At 56.3% G+C, this 17,957-nt stretch overlaps 2 protein-coding genes across 3 annotated transcripts; both read left to right on the top strand.

The window, feature by feature from the left end:
* The first annotated feature begins 163 nt into the window (after window positions 1-163).
* Window positions 164-7,964, top strand: CUNH16orf96 (chromosome unknown C16orf96 homolog). Its single transcript, XM_070955099.1, has 17 exons — window positions 164-661; window positions 1,271-1,375; window positions 1,479-1,559; window positions 2,130-2,216; window positions 2,584-3,016; window positions 3,204-3,274; window positions 3,812-3,922; window positions 4,041-4,115; window positions 5,193-5,357; window positions 5,465-5,583; window positions 5,715-5,777; window positions 5,857-5,943; window positions 6,217-6,376; window positions 6,561-6,660; window positions 6,950-7,036; window positions 7,196-7,340; window positions 7,524-7,964. Exons 1-17 carry the CDS (start codon window positions 173-175, stop codon window positions 7,540-7,542), a joined length of 2,397 nt encoding a protein of 798 aa, XP_070811200.1. The 5' UTR covers window positions 164-172; the 3' UTR covers window positions 7,543-7,964.
* A 1,102-nt stretch (window positions 7,965-9,066) lies between these two features.
* On the top strand, window positions 9,067-17,602 carry MGRN1 (mahogunin ring finger 1). Of its 2 annotated transcripts, XM_070954838.1 has the most exons (17): window positions 9,067-9,226; window positions 9,621-9,739; window positions 10,289-10,377; window positions 11,089-11,235; window positions 11,457-11,574; window positions 11,958-12,024; window positions 12,464-12,516; window positions 12,890-12,937; window positions 13,453-13,521; window positions 13,801-13,960; window positions 14,184-14,293; window positions 14,687-14,910; window positions 15,045-15,168; window positions 15,773-15,818; window positions 16,033-16,143; window positions 16,589-16,633; window positions 16,873-16,963. In XM_070954838.1, exons 1-16 carry the CDS (start codon window positions 9,139-9,141, stop codon window positions 16,627-16,629), a joined length of 1,614 nt encoding a protein of 537 aa, XP_070810939.1. In that variant the 5' UTR covers window positions 9,067-9,138; the 3' UTR covers window positions 16,630-16,633; window positions 16,873-16,963. The 2 variants fall into 2 exon arrangements, with proteins under 2 accessions (XP_070810939.1, XP_070810938.1); XM_070954837.1 differs by lacking the exon at window positions 16,589-16,633 and having other exon boundaries at window positions 9,068-9,226; window positions 16,873-17,602.
* Window positions 17,603-17,957: the final 355 nt, after the last annotated feature.

The raw sequence follows: 17,957 nt of genomic DNA, 5'->3' as shown, positions 1-17,957 counted from the left end.
AGGCCGAGCCGGGCCTCGGGGCCGGCGTGGGGGTGGCGCCGGGGCCAACCTTGCTCCGGGGCCCCTGGCAGCGGCTGCCAGCTCGCCCGCCTCCGCCCCCCGCGCCGCGTTCCGGGTCTCCTAGCAACCGGGAGAAACTTTCCCGCGAGCAGAACGCCGCCGCCCGCCGCTGATGCCGGATCCCGGCCCGGGGCCGCCTGCGAGCCGCGAGCCTCCCCAGGGCAGCGGGACCATGAGCCGCAGCCTCTCCTTCGTGGAGCTGATCAACCTGGCCATCGGGACGCCGGAGCTGGGCAATGTCAACTTCAACGCGCTGCACCTGTTCCTGCACAGCCTGGTGGAACACCTTCGCCTGCAGGACCTGAGGAGGGAGGTGTCGGCGGAGGAGCTGGAGTTCATCAAGCCACCCCCCAGCTCCGGGGCCTCTGCAGCCACCTCGGCCACCGAGACCCTCCCCGCGGTGCAGAAGTCCAGTTCCATCTTCCACCAGATGCAGGAGAGGATCACCGCCATCGAGAAGCAGCTCCGGTTCCTGAATGAGCCCCCTGACACGGTAGAGCTGCTGGCCCGCAGCCAGGGCATGGGCCAGCCCGCCCTGGACATGTGGCAGATGATGCAGCTGAAGAAGAAGATGGAGCTGAATGAGGAAGGCATGACCAAGGTAACCCCACTTGCCCTGCCCTTCACAAGCAGGCAGCAGGACCCCAAACCGCACCACCTCCAGGCTTCCAGTCAACGCTCAGCTGGCCATCCTCGCCTGGAGTTCCCCGGACCTCTGCTGCCCATCGGGCAAAGAGGTTCACAAATAGAGAATCCCTTGCTGGGTGAATAGAAGAGAGGCTTTGAACAACCAGAAATGAGGAACACGCCCCGTGGCACCTTGGTGTCTGAGGACGGCTTCCTCCCTTTTCTGCAACTCACCCACTGCTTCCCCAGCGCCCCACAATCACTTCCATCATCTCTTTCTTTTGCCATTTGAGTGCCAAACGTTAAGTAAATCCCCACAGAGGCAGGGTTCTTCCCTGGGCAGTGCTCTAAAAATTCCTAATCCCCCACCTTCCTCCTGGTCAAGCAACTGTCGGTGCTCAGGCATAATTAAGGGATCTGAGGTTTCCTATCTAGTTGTGGGGCTGTGGAGCCACGAAGCCCCCCTCCCTGCCCTTTCCCTAGATTGCAACAACCATATGAACGGCCTGCAAGCAGTGCAGAGTCTCCGTCAGCCACTCGTTGGTCTTTGGCCCTCCGTGACGCCTCCTATTTTCCCATTCAGGCCATGAACACGTTGCAGGACCTGCTGAATAGCATCTGCTCTCTGAAAATCGCCACGGAGGGCTTTCAGCAAGAACTGGGGCAGCTGAAAGAAGAGGTTGCCCAGGTGAGCGGTCCTGAGGGAGAGAGACTCCGGGCTTGGGTCCCGAAGGGTGCTTTTGGTGATCCTTGCCCGGCTGCAGCTCTGATGCTGGTTTGTCTATTAACAGATCAACGGAGAAGAAATGAAAGAGCGGCTGCTGAGCCTGGACAAACAGGCCAGGATGATGGAAGAAATGAAGGAGCAACTGGTGAGAGAATCCCGAACCCTTGTGCCCTTGCCACTCCCTTGGTGCCCCCCAGACCCATTAACCCAATGCCCTGCCTCTCTCGTCTCTCCGTTTGCCCCTTGCAACCACCCCTGTTGGCAGAGGGAGCGGGGCAAGGCCTTCAGATGGGCAGGCAGAGCATCAGGGAGTGAGGAAATGGGGGTGAGATGATGTGGTGGAATTTCAAGGACACCCTCCACACACACACTTCTTCAAAGGCTGGCTGGGCCTTGAGAGCATTTAGGCGGTTACTTCACGCACCAAGAATGACCGAGTGGCACTTCCATAGGGGGCACCTGAAACTTTAATTAAAAAGATACACAATCTCTTTAATGTATAGGGCTTTCTGTCCAGTTTTGGGCACCATTCTCCCCTCCTTAGTACCCCTTTCTCAGTCCCTGGACAGATGCTCTTGGGCTTTGCAGACAGGCCCCGACAGTCCTCCTCTCGGCCCATGTTTAAGACAAGCCTCTGCTGCTTCTGAAAACAAATGTTTGCTTTGGCTGCCCCCTTCCCAACGGGCTCAACCTTCTCCTCCCCCCGCGGGCACAGGGCCTTGTAAAAGAAAGGGTCAGCCTGTCTGCAAGTGCCTCGAAGGTGGTGTCCTGGAGTGCCCTTTGCGAGACGCTCACCGGCAAAGTGAGTATGGCTGAATTGCATCCTCACCCTGAAGACCCAGATAGGGCACCTGGCATCTCTCTGTGCCTGCCTAGTTCCCCTGGCATGATGGGAGCAAGCCCGCCAACACACAGGTGAGTCAATTCGCATCCTTGGATAAATTGGATCCTCTTGACTCACCTGGAAAGGCAAAGTGCAGCAAGAATGGGATGGGTCTGGAGGTCGGGACCTCCCTTGCTCGGGTGAGGAAGGTAGCAGGGGGCAGTCCCTGCAGCCAGCTTCTCCCCCCCATGCTGATGCTGTATGGCTGAACAGCAGAAGTGCCCTTTTTGAGGAGACTCCTGTTTGCAAGGCACAGCTACCCTCCTGCTCCACTCTGGCATTTCAGACCTTCGAGGAAGAGGAAGATGGCAGAGAGAAAGAGGACGGGGGCAAAGAGGAAGAGGACAGGAGCAGAGTGCAAGAGGACAGGAGCAGAGTGCAAGAGGACAGGAGCAGAGTGCAAGAGGACAGGAGCAGAGTGCAAGAGGACAGGAGCAGAGTGCAAGAGGACAGGAGCAGAGTGCAAGAGGACAGGAGGGGCAGAGCAGAAGAGGACAGGAGGGGCAGAGCAGAAGAGGACAGGAGGGGCAGAGCAGAAGAGGACAGGAGGGGCAGAGCAGAAGAGGACAGGAGGGGCAGAGCAGAAGAGGACAGGGGCAGAGAGAAGACATCGCGGGAGATCCTGGCTGTTCTGAGCCAACTGCCCGAGAAGCACGAAGCTCTCCTGAAGCACATCACTCAGCTGGAGGCCCAGTTGAAGTATCCAGCAGGCCCTGCAGGTGAGCCTGAGATAACATCTATGGGGGGCCCAGCTGCTGCTCCCTGGGGGGAATTGGGATGATGTCCAGCTGGGGACGCTGTCTCCTGGCCCTCAGAATGAGGCTCTTTACCTGCCTTGAAGTCTGCAACCCCAGGCTGATTAAGTCTGAGCAATCTGGCACAAGTCCTTTTCTCCCCCATTTCTAGCTTTTGAAATGCCCCCGGAGCTGAAGTCGCTGCTGGAACGGATGGAGACATTGCAAACTCAAAGCCAGCAGGTGCCCCCAGGAGCATAGCCTGGCAGGGGATGGGCATGGGGTGGGGGCGGGCCCTGCATGAATGTATTTCCACAAATGTGCAAAGCCAAGGTACAAAGACAGAGCGAGAGAGAGATTGTCCATGGGGGGTGGGGGGGGGCTTAGGATTTGAAGGACAATAGAAATTTAGGGACAACGTCTTAAGGGGGCAAATCTCACCCTATGGTCTGGACATGCTCAACAGCCCACTGCCACTGAGGGGAGAGGGCATGTCATCCAAGATGGCAGTCCAATGGGGAAGAGATTCTGGGTGGAAGCCCCCTTTGCCCTGGGCAACAGACAGACCCCAAAGTGCTTTCAGAATCCTGCCTGTTGGAGGCCTTGAGGCTCCTGCCTACAAGAAAAGCCCATTGCAAATCAGCTCTGGGTTTTCCCAGGCGCCACAGAGCATCCATCTGGACCTCTTCAGGGAAAGTGCTGGTCACAGCACTGGCTGGACTCGGGCCAAAGTTGCTGGCCATACCAGGGAATGGATGGAGACACTGGCTTCTTTCTCAGGGAAAGGAGTCTCTGCAAGAGACCCTGGAGCAGATGGAGAAGCTGAGGGAACAATTTGAAAACCTGCAGCAGGGAGTGGAGAGGTTATCCAGGAGCAGCACGGAGATGCAGGTAAGAGGCTGTACGGCCACTCAGTGACCAGCCACAGCTTGTGGCTGGTGGAGAAGCAGGGAAGCAGCCCAGGCAGTTTGAGCCAGAGGGAAAAATGGAGTTTTTACTCCCTCTACAGATCATACGCAACCTGTTGCATCAGTTGGATGTCAAGAAAGCTGATAAAGACTCAATTCAAGAGGAGATGAATGTGGTGAGGAGTCCCTTGGAACTGGAGGAGACGATCTTTCCCCCACCCCAATCAGGTCTCTGGTGTGGAAAAGAAACTGGGTTGGATGAAGCCTCTGGTTGCTTCTTTCCAACCTGAAGTCAGCCCAGTCTCAGACAGAAGAGAAATCCCTGGGATTTCTGCTTGTCTGCTCCAGGATCACCAGTGATTAAGTGAAGTCCTGTCACTATCCATGTAAAGGAAATGTCTTTCTTAAGAAAAGAGGACACTTTTTCCAGATAGAGACAATAACTGGCAGTGGTGAAATCCGAACCAGTTTGCTATCGGTTTACTGGCCGCGCATGCACACTGCAGCCAAACATGCGCTGCATGCACAGTGTGCAATGAATGCAGGCTATGTGCATGCACATGTACAAAAAATGGCAAAAGGAGGCTTGGGAAAGTAAGTAGAAACGAGGGGGGATCAACTGTGGCGTGTGATTCAGCTTTGCTAGAAAGCAGGATTTCCTGCTCTCTACCAAAGCTAAAACTGTGCTGCACAGCTGTTCTACTTACCTTCCCAAGCCTCCTTTTGGGGTGTGCTGTGCACGTGCATGTGCAGTACGTGCCAAAAGGAGGCTTGGGAAGGTAAGTAGAACGGGGGGGGGGGGATCAGCTGGGCAGGATTTTCTGCTTTCTAGCAAAGCTAAACCCCGCTGCACAGCTGATCGTCGGAAATACCAGTAGCTTTTTTAACTACCAGTCGCCTGAACCGGAGCAAACTGGTAGCATTTCACCCCTGGTCACGGGGCTTCTGTGCCTTTAAGGGGAGGACATTCAAATGCTCTAGCTTCCTTTTGGGCCTGCATACGCCCCAGCAGCAACTCAGGGAATTGATTCCCTGCCTTGCCCTCTGTCATTAAAACCACAGGAGCCCTTCTGGAAGCAAAAGGCACTTTCTCTCCCCTCCTAACCTGGGCAGTGGCTGTCGGGAAATCTGGCTCTAAGGTTGATCCACATGGGGGGGGGGGTTGGTTTTTTTTCTCTCTTGGCCTGGTGATCTCCCCTGCCCCCCTCTGTCAGCGCCTGGGATTCAGGGAGGACCTGCTTTGTCTTCCCCAGAAAGCTGACAAGAGCGCGCTGGAGGCAATGGTGAACCACGGGCAGCTGCAGTTGGCCACCAGCCAACTCAGCGAGATGATGCAGGATCTGTTGCAGAAGATGTCCCTGCAGGACAAGGACTGGCAGAAGGCGCTCGAGAAGCTCTTTGTGGACATGGACTGCAAGGTGACCCCTCCCTGTCCAGCACCCCCCCGGGGGAACCTTGGCTGCCACAGAGCAGACCCCTCCTGCCGAGCGAGACGGCCCGCTCAGCCACCCTTGCTGCCCCACAGTTGGATCGCTTGGCCCTGGACCCCGTGAGCCGGCAGCTGGAGGAGGTGTGGAAGTTCATCAAGAAGTACCTGAGTGAGGGGCCCCGCTTTGATGCCGACAGCGCAGCTGGCTTCAAGAAGTGAGGAGGGACGGCAGAGCCAAGCTGGGGGGCAGGGGTTGCATAGCCTGCCAGAGGCACCCCCTCTTTTGTGGCCCTGATAGAGGGAGGCTGTTGGAGCTGCACAACAGCCCTTGATTTGTGCCTTTCAGGCAGCTCTTTGAGAGAGTGAAATGCATCTCCTGCGACCGGCCAGTGACCATGATGACCGGGCCGTAAGTATCCCTGGTGCCTTTCTGGGTTGGGCAGCAGACGGACAAGCAGCAGCTGCATTCGCCCCATGCTTCTTCCCAGGCATATGATCACTGTCCGGAAGGCCACGCTGAAGCCTCGTCCAGTCAGTGCCAGTGGCTATGAATACCTCTTCCACCAGCAGAAAAGGTCAGCGACTTGGCTGGGGACACTGGGGGGGAGAGGGGGGGCTGGCCCGGCTGGGTGGGAGTTCTGGGAGCAGCTCTCTCTACACGCCCAGAGGAAGCGCCTCCGTGCTGGATAGGAAGCTTTGCATTCCCGGCCATCGATTCCCCCCAGCATTGCATTCCCTTTACTGCTTATCCCGCACATGGTGTCTGTGTCTCTGGGGCCAGGAGACCTGAGATAGCAGCCGGCCTGCTTGCTGCTGGTGCTGAGCAGGGCCTCCGATTCCCTTCCCAGGGATCAGGATCCGAACGAGATGAGTGGCAACCCCCCTTTGCAGACCTGCTGGCAATGCCAAGCCCAGCAGCAAGCCTGCGCCCTCAAGCACCTGTCCCGGGCCCAGGACTTCGCCACCCTCTACCCCTATGGGGACCCCACTGCCATCACCTACGACAACGTGAGCCATCCTAAGGGCCTACAAAGAGCAGGTGTGGGAGGGAGGGAGAAGTGCTCCTGAGCTTCTGGAAAGGGAGATTCCTTCTCGGTAGCAGTCCAAAAGGCACTGACCAAGCTGCTCTCCTCCTGGTCGGGACTGTGGCCCATGGGTGGCCCCTTCTCTTTCTGTGCATTTCTTGTCTCAGACTGAGGTAGACATTCTGGGGGTGAACGGAGTCCTCTACAAAGGCCGAGTGAGTTCACATGCAGCAGAGCGGACATTTGCCCTGCAGAAGGAATTTGCAGGTGGGTGAATTGGCCACCTTGCATACCAGGGAGGGTTGTCACCCTTTTCCCAGCCTGGCATCTCCAGATCCTTGAGAGGGCTCTTGGGGGAGAGGCATGTCTGTCATCCTAGGGGAAGCCCAGTGGCTGGAAATACCCTCCCTAGCCACAGGAGAACCTGGTGGGCTGCTCTGGCTTGCTCTCCTCGTTCCCCAACTCAGCCACTCCTCGCTTCAAGCACCCCATTCTGCATGCCGAGAGTCTTGGCAACCTCTTCACAGCCTGGCTGTTGTGCTTCTTCCCCACACAGCTCTGAAGATTCCCCGGCCTCCGACGGGGGTGCGAATGGAGAGAGTCCGCTCTGCCTTTGCAGACATCAGTGCAGTGCCCTACCCCTGTGAGTTGGCCTCTTTTCTGCCAGGGTTCTAGTTGTTCTATTTTGGAGGGTCCTCCTGCCATGTCCTTCCATGTGAAATATGAGCAGGGCAAGTGTAGCATGGTGGAAAATGGCTCTTGGGAAAGAATCCTGACCCTGCCTGGTTTCTCCCTTTTCCAGCCTCCGTCCTCCGTCGAGTGGGGTCTGCAATAGCTAACAGCAACCAGCGACCGCAGCAGCTTAGCTGTGATCCTGTGGACAGAACAGTCATCGGTGCCACCCTCAGCGAAAGCCACGTTCAGAATGAAAGGGACGTTCCAGGCCTGTGAGCTCAACTCCAGGAGCCCCATGTCATTTCCTCTCTCTTCTTAAATACCTGCCAGGTTCCTCCCAGACGGGACAGGAGGTGGTAGAGGCGGAGGTGTCTTGTGGGCTTCCCTTCCTTCCCTCTCAGCTGTGTTATCTGGCCCGGGCCTTTCAGTCAGCCTCCATTATGGTGTCTTTCTAGGGGCAGCCGTAGCTTTTAGCAGACTCCTTCCCTGAAGATTTTGGTCATCCCTGCCAGATCTCTGATGCTATAACGGAAGAAGTTGCTTCTCGTCCATCTGAAACAGAGGCCACAGACTTGCCTGGCTTTCAAAGGAGAGCGGCTGTGTCCACAACTACCATCATGCCCGACTTACGTCAGATGTTCAGCAGATCATGGGCTAACATGGTGCTTCTCTCCATGGTGAACCAGGATTCCCAAACAAAACATTCATTATGATGACAGTGAACACAAGTATTCCTGGGGCCAAGATCTGCCAGGGATTCCAGTTTGGGCCCTGGCATCTTCAGAAACCTGACCAATGTGCCTCTCCTTCCCTTTCCGTATGGGACCCCGGAGATATTCCTGATACTGTCCCTGTCTCAGCCATGGCCCAGGAAAGCATTCATCTAGTGAGAAAATGATTCTATAAAGATTCTTTTTCTACATGCTGTGAACTGCTGCCTCTGTTCTGCAAGGAACTTAGTTCTTTTCCCTCCAACCTCAGCAGTTCCCTTTGGTGGGTGGTTAGCAAAAGAGGGAAAGGCTGGTCATCCGATGCCTTGGTAAAAGCAGATCAGTCCAGGCTGGTGGGTAGCTAAAAAGAGGAAATATTGGTGCCTAAAACCTAGATGTTTCCATGAGGTGCAGCTGGACACTTTTGGGATTTTGCATTCCCTTCCTCATAAGTGTGGGATTGGGCATGTTTCCCAGCAACAGTCTATCACCCTCCAAACCAAAAGGCCCTTGGGGGCAGAGAGCTGCCTCTCCTCCCTTTCCCATGTGGGGTGGTGGCTGGGGGCTCCAAAGGAAGCTCCGGAGGGACTGGCGGGCAGGCAGCTTCCGTTCTTGACCCTCTTCCTCTAGGGGCCACTGAACCCTTTCCAGGAGCACCTTGACTCCCAGGGGGGCCACTGCAGGAGCTGCCAGCCTCGTCCTGGGTGGGGCGGGGTCCCCAACCCTCGCCCTCACCGGGACAGGAGGTCTGGTGGGCAGCTGGGCGGTGCTGCTGCTCCAGCCCGGCTCCTGCGCCGCATTTCCAGCCGTCTCTGGCTTCCCTGCGGGTGGGACGGTGGCGCTGCGGCCGGAGGTTGAGGCGGATGGCCGTTGAGAAGCCTCTGCTTTGGGACCCCGCTTGGGGGCTCTCGCTGGCCTTTCCACCGCGGGCCGGTACTCGCGAAGCTGAGGCGGGGCGTCCACGATCTTCAGCACCCTAGATAGAGTTCGGCAGCCCATCGGAACCCCGCTCCGGCTCTGCCTGTAGAATGCGGACTTCAACTCCCATCATGCTCTGCCAGTGCGCGGCTTCCGCTCTACTCCATTGCCACAGTTCTGATTTCTCCTAGCTTTAGGGTTGATTGACGGCCGCAGCTCCCGCCCTTTCCCCTTTAGGGCGGCCCGAGCGGTTGTTGTTTTCCGAGGCGAGCGCGGCGCCTGCTGGGAAACGTAGTCCCAGCAGATTGGCGAACCGGTCGACGACTACCGGGCGGGCGGGGAGTGATGACTCGCTTTCCCCTGGTGCTCCGCGCGGCAGCGGCCTGCAGGCCTGCCTGACGGGCGACACAGAGGGGCGACCGCCGCCAGCTCCTGCCCTGCCATGGGCTCCCTGCTCAGCCGCCGCATCGCCGGCGTGGAGGACATCGACATCCAGGCCAACTCGGCCTACCGCTACCCGCCCAAGTCCGGTGAGGCCCGGCGCTGGCTCCGGCGGCCCCCACCCCGTCCTTCTGCCCGGGCGCCAGCCGGGGACCCTTCCCCTCCTCGTGGGGGCTTTCCGGAGCCCGGCGGCTCCTGGGCAGAGGAGCAGAGCTTCCCTGACGCGGGGCAGTCTACCTGAGCCCGAGCACCGGGCTACAACCGCGGCCGCGGAGGGAAAGAGGCGCGGGGCTCCCGGCAGAACCGGCCCCGGAGGCAGCCTGGCGGTGGGAAGGCTGGTGCGAGGCTGGAGGCCGCCCCTGCCCTGCTGCGGCTGCCGGGCTTCTCTGGGCGGTGCGGAAGGCCCGGGGAGCCGGGTGTGGGCCGCGGAGAAGCGGGAAGGTCGGCCGTGGAACGTTCTCTCTTCCTTTCTCTGGGCATCAGGCAACTACTTTGCCAGCCACTTTTTCATGGGTGGCGAGAAGTTCGACATGCCGCATCCCGAGGGCTACCTGTTTGGGGAGAACATGGACCTGAACTTTCTGGGCAACCGGCCCGTCCAGGTAAGCGCAGGCAGCCCCGGGAACTTTTCTCCTTAGAACCTCGCATTTATTCAGGATCCAAATGAACTAGGGGAAAGTATATCTAGGGGATAAGTTAATATTTATATATTAATTTTATGTATGTGTTTTAAAACATAGTTCTTGTTTAAGATTTGCACTACATTTAAAAAAAAAAACCACTGAATGTTGGAAATACTGGATTGTAATGGACGCTTTTTCTGAATTTGAATGCAGTTCTGTTTTTGTAGTTAATGATATACTGAACTCATAGTGCCAGAACATATCTCAATGAGTTGGCTTCACGCCATGTGCCTAGAGAGTCCACCCTGGAATGCTAATTGGGCTCCAAAGTTTTGGACTGACAGAGACATGCCTGTTACACGGATGCAGCCCCAGGGAAGCCAAACCACTTCAACCATAGTCCTTTTGCGGGGTGGGGTGGGGTGTATGGGGGGGTGTAGATAGTCTCCCATCCCCTTTGTTTGCCCCACATCATGCTGCCCATTTGCCTTTCACCCTGCCTCACAGACTCCCGGTTTGTCTTTCCAGTTTCCTTACGTGACCCCTGCCCCTCATGAACCAGTAAAGACCCTTCGGAGCCTGGTGAACATCCGCAAAGACTCCCTGCGTCTGGTCAGGTACTTCAAGCCAAACTCTGGCGGTTGGAAGTTCTTCCGGCTCCTGGGAAGGCTGTGTGATCTGTTCCCTGTGGTTAAGGCCAGGGCTACCTACTGGTGGGTTGTTTTCCCCTTTGCCCAGGAATTCCCTTGCCATGGTTTTCATTCTTCGCCAATGACTGGCAGATGAGAGATGGCGTCTCTCACTTGTGGCCAAACAGGGTCAATTTGGTTTGAGCTGCAGCAGTGCAAACGCTTGCTGTTTGTGCTGCCCAGCCTTTGAGGCTGCCTTCAGCCGATCTTCCTGTCTCTGAAGGCCTCTCGTAAATGGCCAAGCAGCAGCTGGGAATTAGTTGGGAAGGAAGTGACCAAGAGACCCAAGTAGAACCTGGGCAGAGAAATTAAGGGAAGATGAAGGGTGAGATGGACATACATGCTGATAGGGGTCCCTAGCTATCAAAAAAACCGCTTTTTGTCTATTCTCGTTACTATTTTATAGTGTAAATTCTTTTTAAAAAAAGGAAGTAACAAGTATTAAAGAACTCTTTAGAGGCACCTTAGCAGAGATTGCCAACAGTGTAATTAGGGGGCAATTACCGAAACAGTATTTGGAAAAGGCTGGGAAATGTAAGGAGATCGAGAGACTTCAGCTACCAAATTGACCTTTTGGCCATCCAGGAGATGCAGTGGATGGATTTTGTTCCTCTGCTGACTTAGCCTTCCTTGGTGCAGGTACAAAGAAGATGTTGACAGCCCCACAGAGGAGAACGGGAAGCAGAAGGCTTTATATAGCCTTGAATTCACCTTTGATGCAGATGCCCGGGTGGCCATCACCATCTACTGCCAAGCAACGGAGGAGCTGATTGGTGGCATGGCTGTGTGAGTGCAGGGACTGTGGGGTTGACCAACAAACGGGCCTCTCGGATCTGGCTTCTTTTGGTGGCACTTCTAGGAATGTGAACATTGGTCAGTTGGCTGCAGCTGACAAGTAGCAGCTCCAAGACTCATTTGCAGACATGGGGGGGAGGGTGAAATTAAGAGGGATAGAGCCAAGCGCTCCTTCCTGGGATGGCGCCTCCAACCTTGTTCCTCACCTGCAGCTACAGCACAAAGAACCCTTCTCTGCAGTCGGAGACGGTGCACTACAAGCGAGGGGTGAGCCAGCAGTTCTCCCTGCCCTCCTTCAAGATCGACTTCTCCGACTGGAAGGATGAAGAGGTGACTCTGCCCATCTTCTAGCTGCTTCCCGAGTAGAGGAGAGTCAGGGCAGTTTGTGATTTGGGAGAGGTTTGGCTTCCTTGGTCTTTCTTCAGGGCTTTGGATGCAAAGCCATTGGGTTCATGTGGCACAAAAGCCAACCTGCCTGCCTCTGGGAAATGAGTCCAGCTGTGGGAGCCACAGGGAGGATCTGAGAGGTCAAGAAGGCAGCGTCTGCCTGGTCTTGATTGCATCGGTCACGGCTCCATTGCTCTGTCTGAGGAGCCATTTTGACCCCCATCAGAGAGCAGGAGAGGAATGAGCCAGCAGCTACTCAGATGCCTCTCAGAGGCTGTTCTCTTGTGTTCTCAGTCTGTGGCTAATCTCTCAGCCTTTCCTTCCAGCTGAACTTTGATCTGGACCGGGGCATTTTTCCAGTGGTCATCCAAGCCACGGTAGACGAAGGCGATGGTACGAAGCAGATTCATGCCTGGAGTTGGACAGCACTCCTTGGGGCTATGTCAGGTGGGGGGGGGGTTTGAAAAGGTGGGCCAAAGGGGCTTGGACAGCTGCTTGTTGAGTGGTCTGAACTCCACTAAAGCTGGCAAGAGTGCCAACCTTTCAATCTTTTGGGATGCTTGAAAAGAAGGGGCTTCCCGTTCTGCCAGCCTCCTGCTCTCCTGCATCCCAGCATCAGCTGCTTCCTTCAGTCCTTGGGATTTGTCCACTTGTGCCTCCATCCCAAGGGAACCCCTTGCCCCCACTCCGGTCTTGGCTGGGAGAGCCGAAGTGGTCTCCAGTAGAGGTTTCACCCAGCAAAAGGGTTGCCTGACTATCTCCTCCCAGCTCAGAGACATAGAGTTGGCCCAGCTGCTGGATTCCTAGCTGGATTCTTATATTTGCCTCCTAGTTGTTGTGGAAGTGACTGGCCATGCCCACATCCTCCTGGCTGCCTTCGAGAAGGTAAGAAGGTTCTCTTGCAGGACTCTGGATTCCTTCTCTCCCCCAATGGCTGGCCTTGTCCAGAGCTTTGATGTGTACCTTTAAAGTGCAGTGTGGCATCTGGAGGGCTGGGGAGCTGCATTCTAGTGGTTGCAGATATAAACTGGGTTGGGTTGCTTCTTAACATTTCAGGTGGTGTTTTGACTGCTGTGTTTTTCTGCTTCAGCTGGAAACATTCGCATCCCCTGAGTTTTGGGTCTTATAATATTGCCAATTCAGGAATCTCTGCAGCAATCTCAGAAATTGGGCTGGGGGTTTCCACTGCAAGCAACTTGGGCTACTTATATTCACTTCTGGCAGGGCTAATCTGTCTCCCTTCTTTCTTGCTCACTAGCACGTCGATGGCAGTTTCTCTGTAAAGCCCTTGAAACAGAAGCAGATTGTAAGTCTTTTCCTGCAATCCTGGGGAGGAGGGCTGAATGCTGCTCCAATGGAGCCCTTCCCTGTGCTCGCTCACTTCCTGGTTTCAGCAAGGGGCACATGGGATTCTGGCCTCACAACTGGGAAGCTCTATTGGTCAGCAGGGAAATGCCCAGACTGCCCCCCTCATCCCCCCCAAGTACTGGCCAGGGTGCTGCTCCAGAGCCTCTGAGTGGAGTGCGGGGCCTGACAGCAGGGAGGGGTGGGACCCACAGCTCCCTCTCCTCTGGTGTGAGGGGGTGGGGGAGAATATTTGGAGGCCCTGCCTTAGAGGAGGTTAATTCTAGGCCTGAACTACAGCACCCCTTACTGCTGCAGCTGAGCTTGACCCGATTCTCTTTCCAGGTTCAAAGGGGGCTTCAGGCATTCTTTATGACCCAAATCTTGGGGGAATCTACTTGGAATGGGCAAGAGACATATCTACTGGTAGTCAGTGCTTGAGTGTCTGCTTGTTCTGCCCCCCCCCTCCCCCCGCAGGTGGACCGGGTGAGTTACCTGCTCCAGGAGATCTATGGCATCGAGAATAAGAATAACCAAGAGACCAAGGTAGGGAAGGAGCACACACATACACCCTTTCAGCCAGGAAAAAACTAGTTTAGTTCTCCCAGAGGACTTCCCTGAGGGCTGGGAAGGGGCACTCTGAACTCTGGCTTCTCTGCCTCTCCTGTCAGTGGAAGCCCTGGATGGCCTGAGGGGTCCCTGCTGTCCTTGCTGAAGGGCTTCGGGTTAGCTGTTTCCATCAGAGAGGCCGGCCACTTGGGAGATGTGGATGTACAAAGGTGAGGGGGCTCCCAGCTAATTCTCACCCCCCCCATGTCCCGATAGCCCTGCGATGATGAAAACAGTGACAACAGCAACGAGTGTGTGGTGTGTCTTTCGGACCTGCGGGACACTCTCATCCTGCCCTGCAGGCATCTCTGTCTGTGCAACTCCTGCGCCGACACCCTTCGCTACCAGGCCAACAACTGTCCCATCTGCCGTTTGCGTATGTGGGGGGAAAGGGGTCCACTGAAGAGGTCTCCCTGTCTTTGGGTGTTTGAGATCAGCCTCCCACAAGCTCCCCAGAGGGGCCGAAGGGAGGCTTCCAGAAGGGCAGGAGTCCCCGAGAGGTCTGACCCTTTGCCATTCCACCCCAATGCCTTGGCCAGTGGGTGCTTTGGGTACCTGACCCCTTGGGCACCAAGGAATGTCTCTTCCTTCTCCCACAGCCTTCCGTGCGCTGCTGCAGATCCGGGCAGTGAGGAAGAAGCCAGGTGCCTTGTCGCCACTCTCCTTCAGCCCTGTCTTGGCCCAGAGCCTGGATCGGGAGGAGCATTCGGTGAGCCAGACCCCTGGCGGGGCCCCTCCCCCACCCAGGGCCTGCTCTTCCCCCAAGTTCCCTCCGTCAGCAGGGAGGCTCTGTCCTTGCCTGGAAGCCGTGAAAATGGCCGGAGTGAAGAAAGTGCTTGGTCAGCAACGCCAAAAGCTGCTCCCCACCAAGGGAAGGAAGTTTGGGGTGCTAAGATTTTTTTGGGGTAACTTTGCTCTGTTTTCAGTCCCTGTCCAAGGTTTTTATTCTTGATGTTTCTAGCCAACTTTGAGAGTTGTCCTTAAAGATGGGATTTGTGTTACAAATTCAGGCTTTGGCAATTTCTTTTGTGGTTATGAGAGCAGAGCTAACCAGGTGCTGGTCCCTGTTCACAAGTGGGACTGTCCTCCTTTCTCCTTGCAGTGCTCGGACAACATCCCCCCGGGGTATGAGCCCATTTCCCTGCTGGAAGCCCTGAACGGTCTGCGTTCTGTCTCACCCTCCATCCCCTCGGCTCCCCTCTATGACGAGATCAGCTACTCCGGGGTGCTGGATGGGCTCCCTCCATCTAGTAGGCCCCTCGTGGGGCTTGACCGAGGTGTGGAGAGCAGCCACCAGAAGAACAAGCGCAGCAAATCTCCAGACAGGTGAGCAGCCAAGGGCTGGCCTGGCCCGGCTGTTCCCACACATCCCTCTTGCTTCTCTTCGGGAGGGAGAGATGCTGCCTTTCCCTAATGGCCACTACAGCCTCCTTTCCCCCCCTCCCCCCCTGCATTTGCAGTGCCCTCCGGTCCCCCTCCTCACCGATCCATGAAGAAGATGAGGAGAAATTCTCGGAAGACCTGGCCCTGGAGCCGCCTCTTGCTGGGATGGGGCACATCCTGGGTGAAGACAGCTCCCCTGAGGTGAACATCTCTCCATTTTAGAAGGGCTCTCACATCCTTGGCAGATGGCGGTCAGCCCGGCACCATGGTTTGTGAAATGAAGGCCATGTTGAGGAACAGCCATGCATGCCTTGGAAGCAGTAGTTTAGGCCATGCCAGAGTGCACCGTACCTTGTGGCTGAGCTCTGCACCCCTGGGAGCCCCCAGGCCTTCCCTGGTGTAGGGCTTGGCCTTCTTGGTTCGCTACCGAGAGAGATTCCTGTGGAGACCATTAGCACGAGCACATGGGCCATGAGGTCCTTGGGAGCTTTATCTCTTAGGGGGGAGGGGGGCTCCCACAATTTCCAGATCTTCCCTACTTCTTCAAGTCTTCAGCCCAAGTCCAGGCAGAACCTGAGGGGTAAATGATAGTTTCCTCTGGGTTTGGGAGTCCACCCAATGGCTGGAAGGTACTGCTGAAGCTTTTCCCTTGTGCCTTGGAAGTGTTTCCTTTGGCAAAGTGGAGACAGGCAGGTAACATAAAACGAAATACTGGCACAGTACAGCTCCCCACCTGATGGAGGTGCCTGTTTTACACGCAATGCGAAATGCAGAGCTAAGCTTACCCTGCTCTCCTCTCCTCCAGAGCCTGGCAGCTGAAGAAGCCGAGGCGGCTGCCACTCTGCCACAAGGTGAGCCCACGGGGGATTCAGGTGGCCAGGATGTCTTAGGGAAGGAGGCTTGAGTTCAACCCCAAAGGGCCTGGTAGGAAAGGGTGATGGGACAAAAGACAGGACGGACGCCGGGACGCCTGCTGTGTGCAGAGGAGGGTCCTGGGCAGCCAGAGGAAGCGGGTTGGGGCCTCCTTCAGCTTTTCCCAATGGACTGCCTCTGCTTTCCCCCTAGGTAGCCAGCCTTCCTCCGGGAAGGATCTTGTCCAGGAAAGCAGCAAATCCTGCGAGGCCAAGGCCCTCCAGAAAATGGAAAGTGAGCTGCCTGCTGATGTCTACCTGCCAGGTAAGGGCCCGCAGGGCACTCAGGCAGTCCGGCCTGGGTCTTGGGGCTCTTCCTTGAAGCTGGTAGGAAAGAGCCCAGCTTCTCTGCACCTTCCTTTTCCTACTTTCCTTGCTTCTGTAACTCCCTGGGGGCTACAGTGGGGAGAGCTGGGGCTGCCCCCTTGGCCCTTCTAGCCTTCCTCCACAAGGAAGATGGAGCCCCTGCAGGCGCCTGGCAGATCAGTGTAAGAGGCCCAGCTGTGTGCTGTGGGTCTGAAGACGGTGAGAAGCGGTGGCTCAAAAAGGGGCCTAGTCAGCATCTGTTTGCGGGCAGGGTGGGGCAGATGGGAACCATTCCCTCTTGGAGCGCCATGTTTGGCTGGACAAGGGGTGTCATCTATTCTGAGCCTTTTTTCTAACATCTCCCTCCTTTCTGTCTGCCTTCCGGCCCTGCCCTCCCTGGGCAGCCCTTGGCCCAGACGCCTGCTCTGTTGGGATAGAGGAGTAAGCCGGTACGTCTTCGCTTTCCTTCCTGTGCGTCAGCAGACGCCTTCTCTGAAGCTGGGTTGGGAAAGGGCAGCTACAACCGGGTGGGCTCGTTCTCGGCTCCAGGGAGCTGCGAGTTTGGTTGGTCTATTTTGCTCACCGCCATTCAGGGAGGATGAAACAGGCCTGGCTCTTCCAGCAGTATTGCAGCCCCAGGAGCATCAGGGCTACCACACTGCCGAGCTGCCTCTGTCCTCTCCTCCAGGGTCTTCTGACTTCATCAGTGCCCTCCCAAACCACGGGAGCAGCAATTCCGGACAGCCGTTCCTCTTCCTTCAGCCTCACCTCCGTGTTGAAAGTGGGCCAAACCCGTCCTAAGTACCTGGCCCAAGAATCAAACTCCAAGCACCGAGGCCGCAAGAAGCTGGCCCCCCTTTTCCTTCCCTCCCTCCTACTTTGAAGGGACACAGCTTCAGGAACAAAGCAAGATGGACGTGTTTTTTTCCTTCTTTGGGCCGGTCTTGGGCCAGCACCCTGTCTCTTTTCTGGATATGTGTCTTTGTATGGACGTGCATGACCCCTTTGTGGCCGTGATGGGAAAGACCCCTTCCCGGTCTGCTGCCATGGGCCATCCTCTCCCCAGGGGGGACCCTTTCCAAGCCTCTGCTCTCTCGCTTAGCCGTTCTTGGCCATTTGGGGCCTCTGTGAGAGCAGCTGGGCTCAAGCAGCTCCCCACATCCAGGCCTGTGAGTTAGAGGGCTGTTCTCTCCATCTCCCTGCCAGATGTAGCCCCTGCCACCTGCTGATTGTAGCCACAGTTCTGGGACTTTCCCCTCCAGGCCGGCCCTCATGACTTGTGCAGGAGGCCCCTTATTCTGCTGCCAGCCACTCCCGCTGTCCTCCCCACCTCCCTGCAAGTCTCTTCTAGTGCCTGTCTTCTTTCCACACCTAGGTGGTGTGTTCCTATATTTATAGTAATAAAACTTTTGGTGTCACTTTCTGGTGCTGCTCATCATTTGGAGTCAAAGGAATAGAGGTGTTGGCTTGTCAGCTGTTTTGAGCTAATCCAGGCCAAGAAAGTAAACGTATGCATTCTAATACCACTGTTATTGTAAGAGTAACCAGACCATGCTCTAGGTTGTGGCTCTCCCTTCGGTCTCTCAAGGTTGTTCACGGTCTCTTCCATCACTGGCCTTTGCAGCAGCTGGTCAACTCCGCCACTGCTTTGCAGGCAGGGTTCCCAGCAGGAGGGGAGGATGCCATAACCTGCCTTTGAGGCTGATGAGATAATTGGTGGGGGCTGCAGATACCTCCACATTCTGGGCCTTCCTGAAACTGGAAGTAGAGGTT

The sequence above is a fragment of the Pituophis catenifer genome, unplaced genomic scaffold (assembly GCF_029215685.1).
Source record: "Pituophis catenifer annectens isolate HBS135680 unplaced genomic scaffold, rPitCat1.0.hap2 SCAF_16, whole genome shotgun sequence".
NCBI lineage: Eukaryota > Metazoa > Chordata > Lepidosauria > Squamata > Colubridae > Pituophis > Pituophis catenifer.
This window is presented reverse-complemented; position numbering and strand designations above follow the sequence as displayed.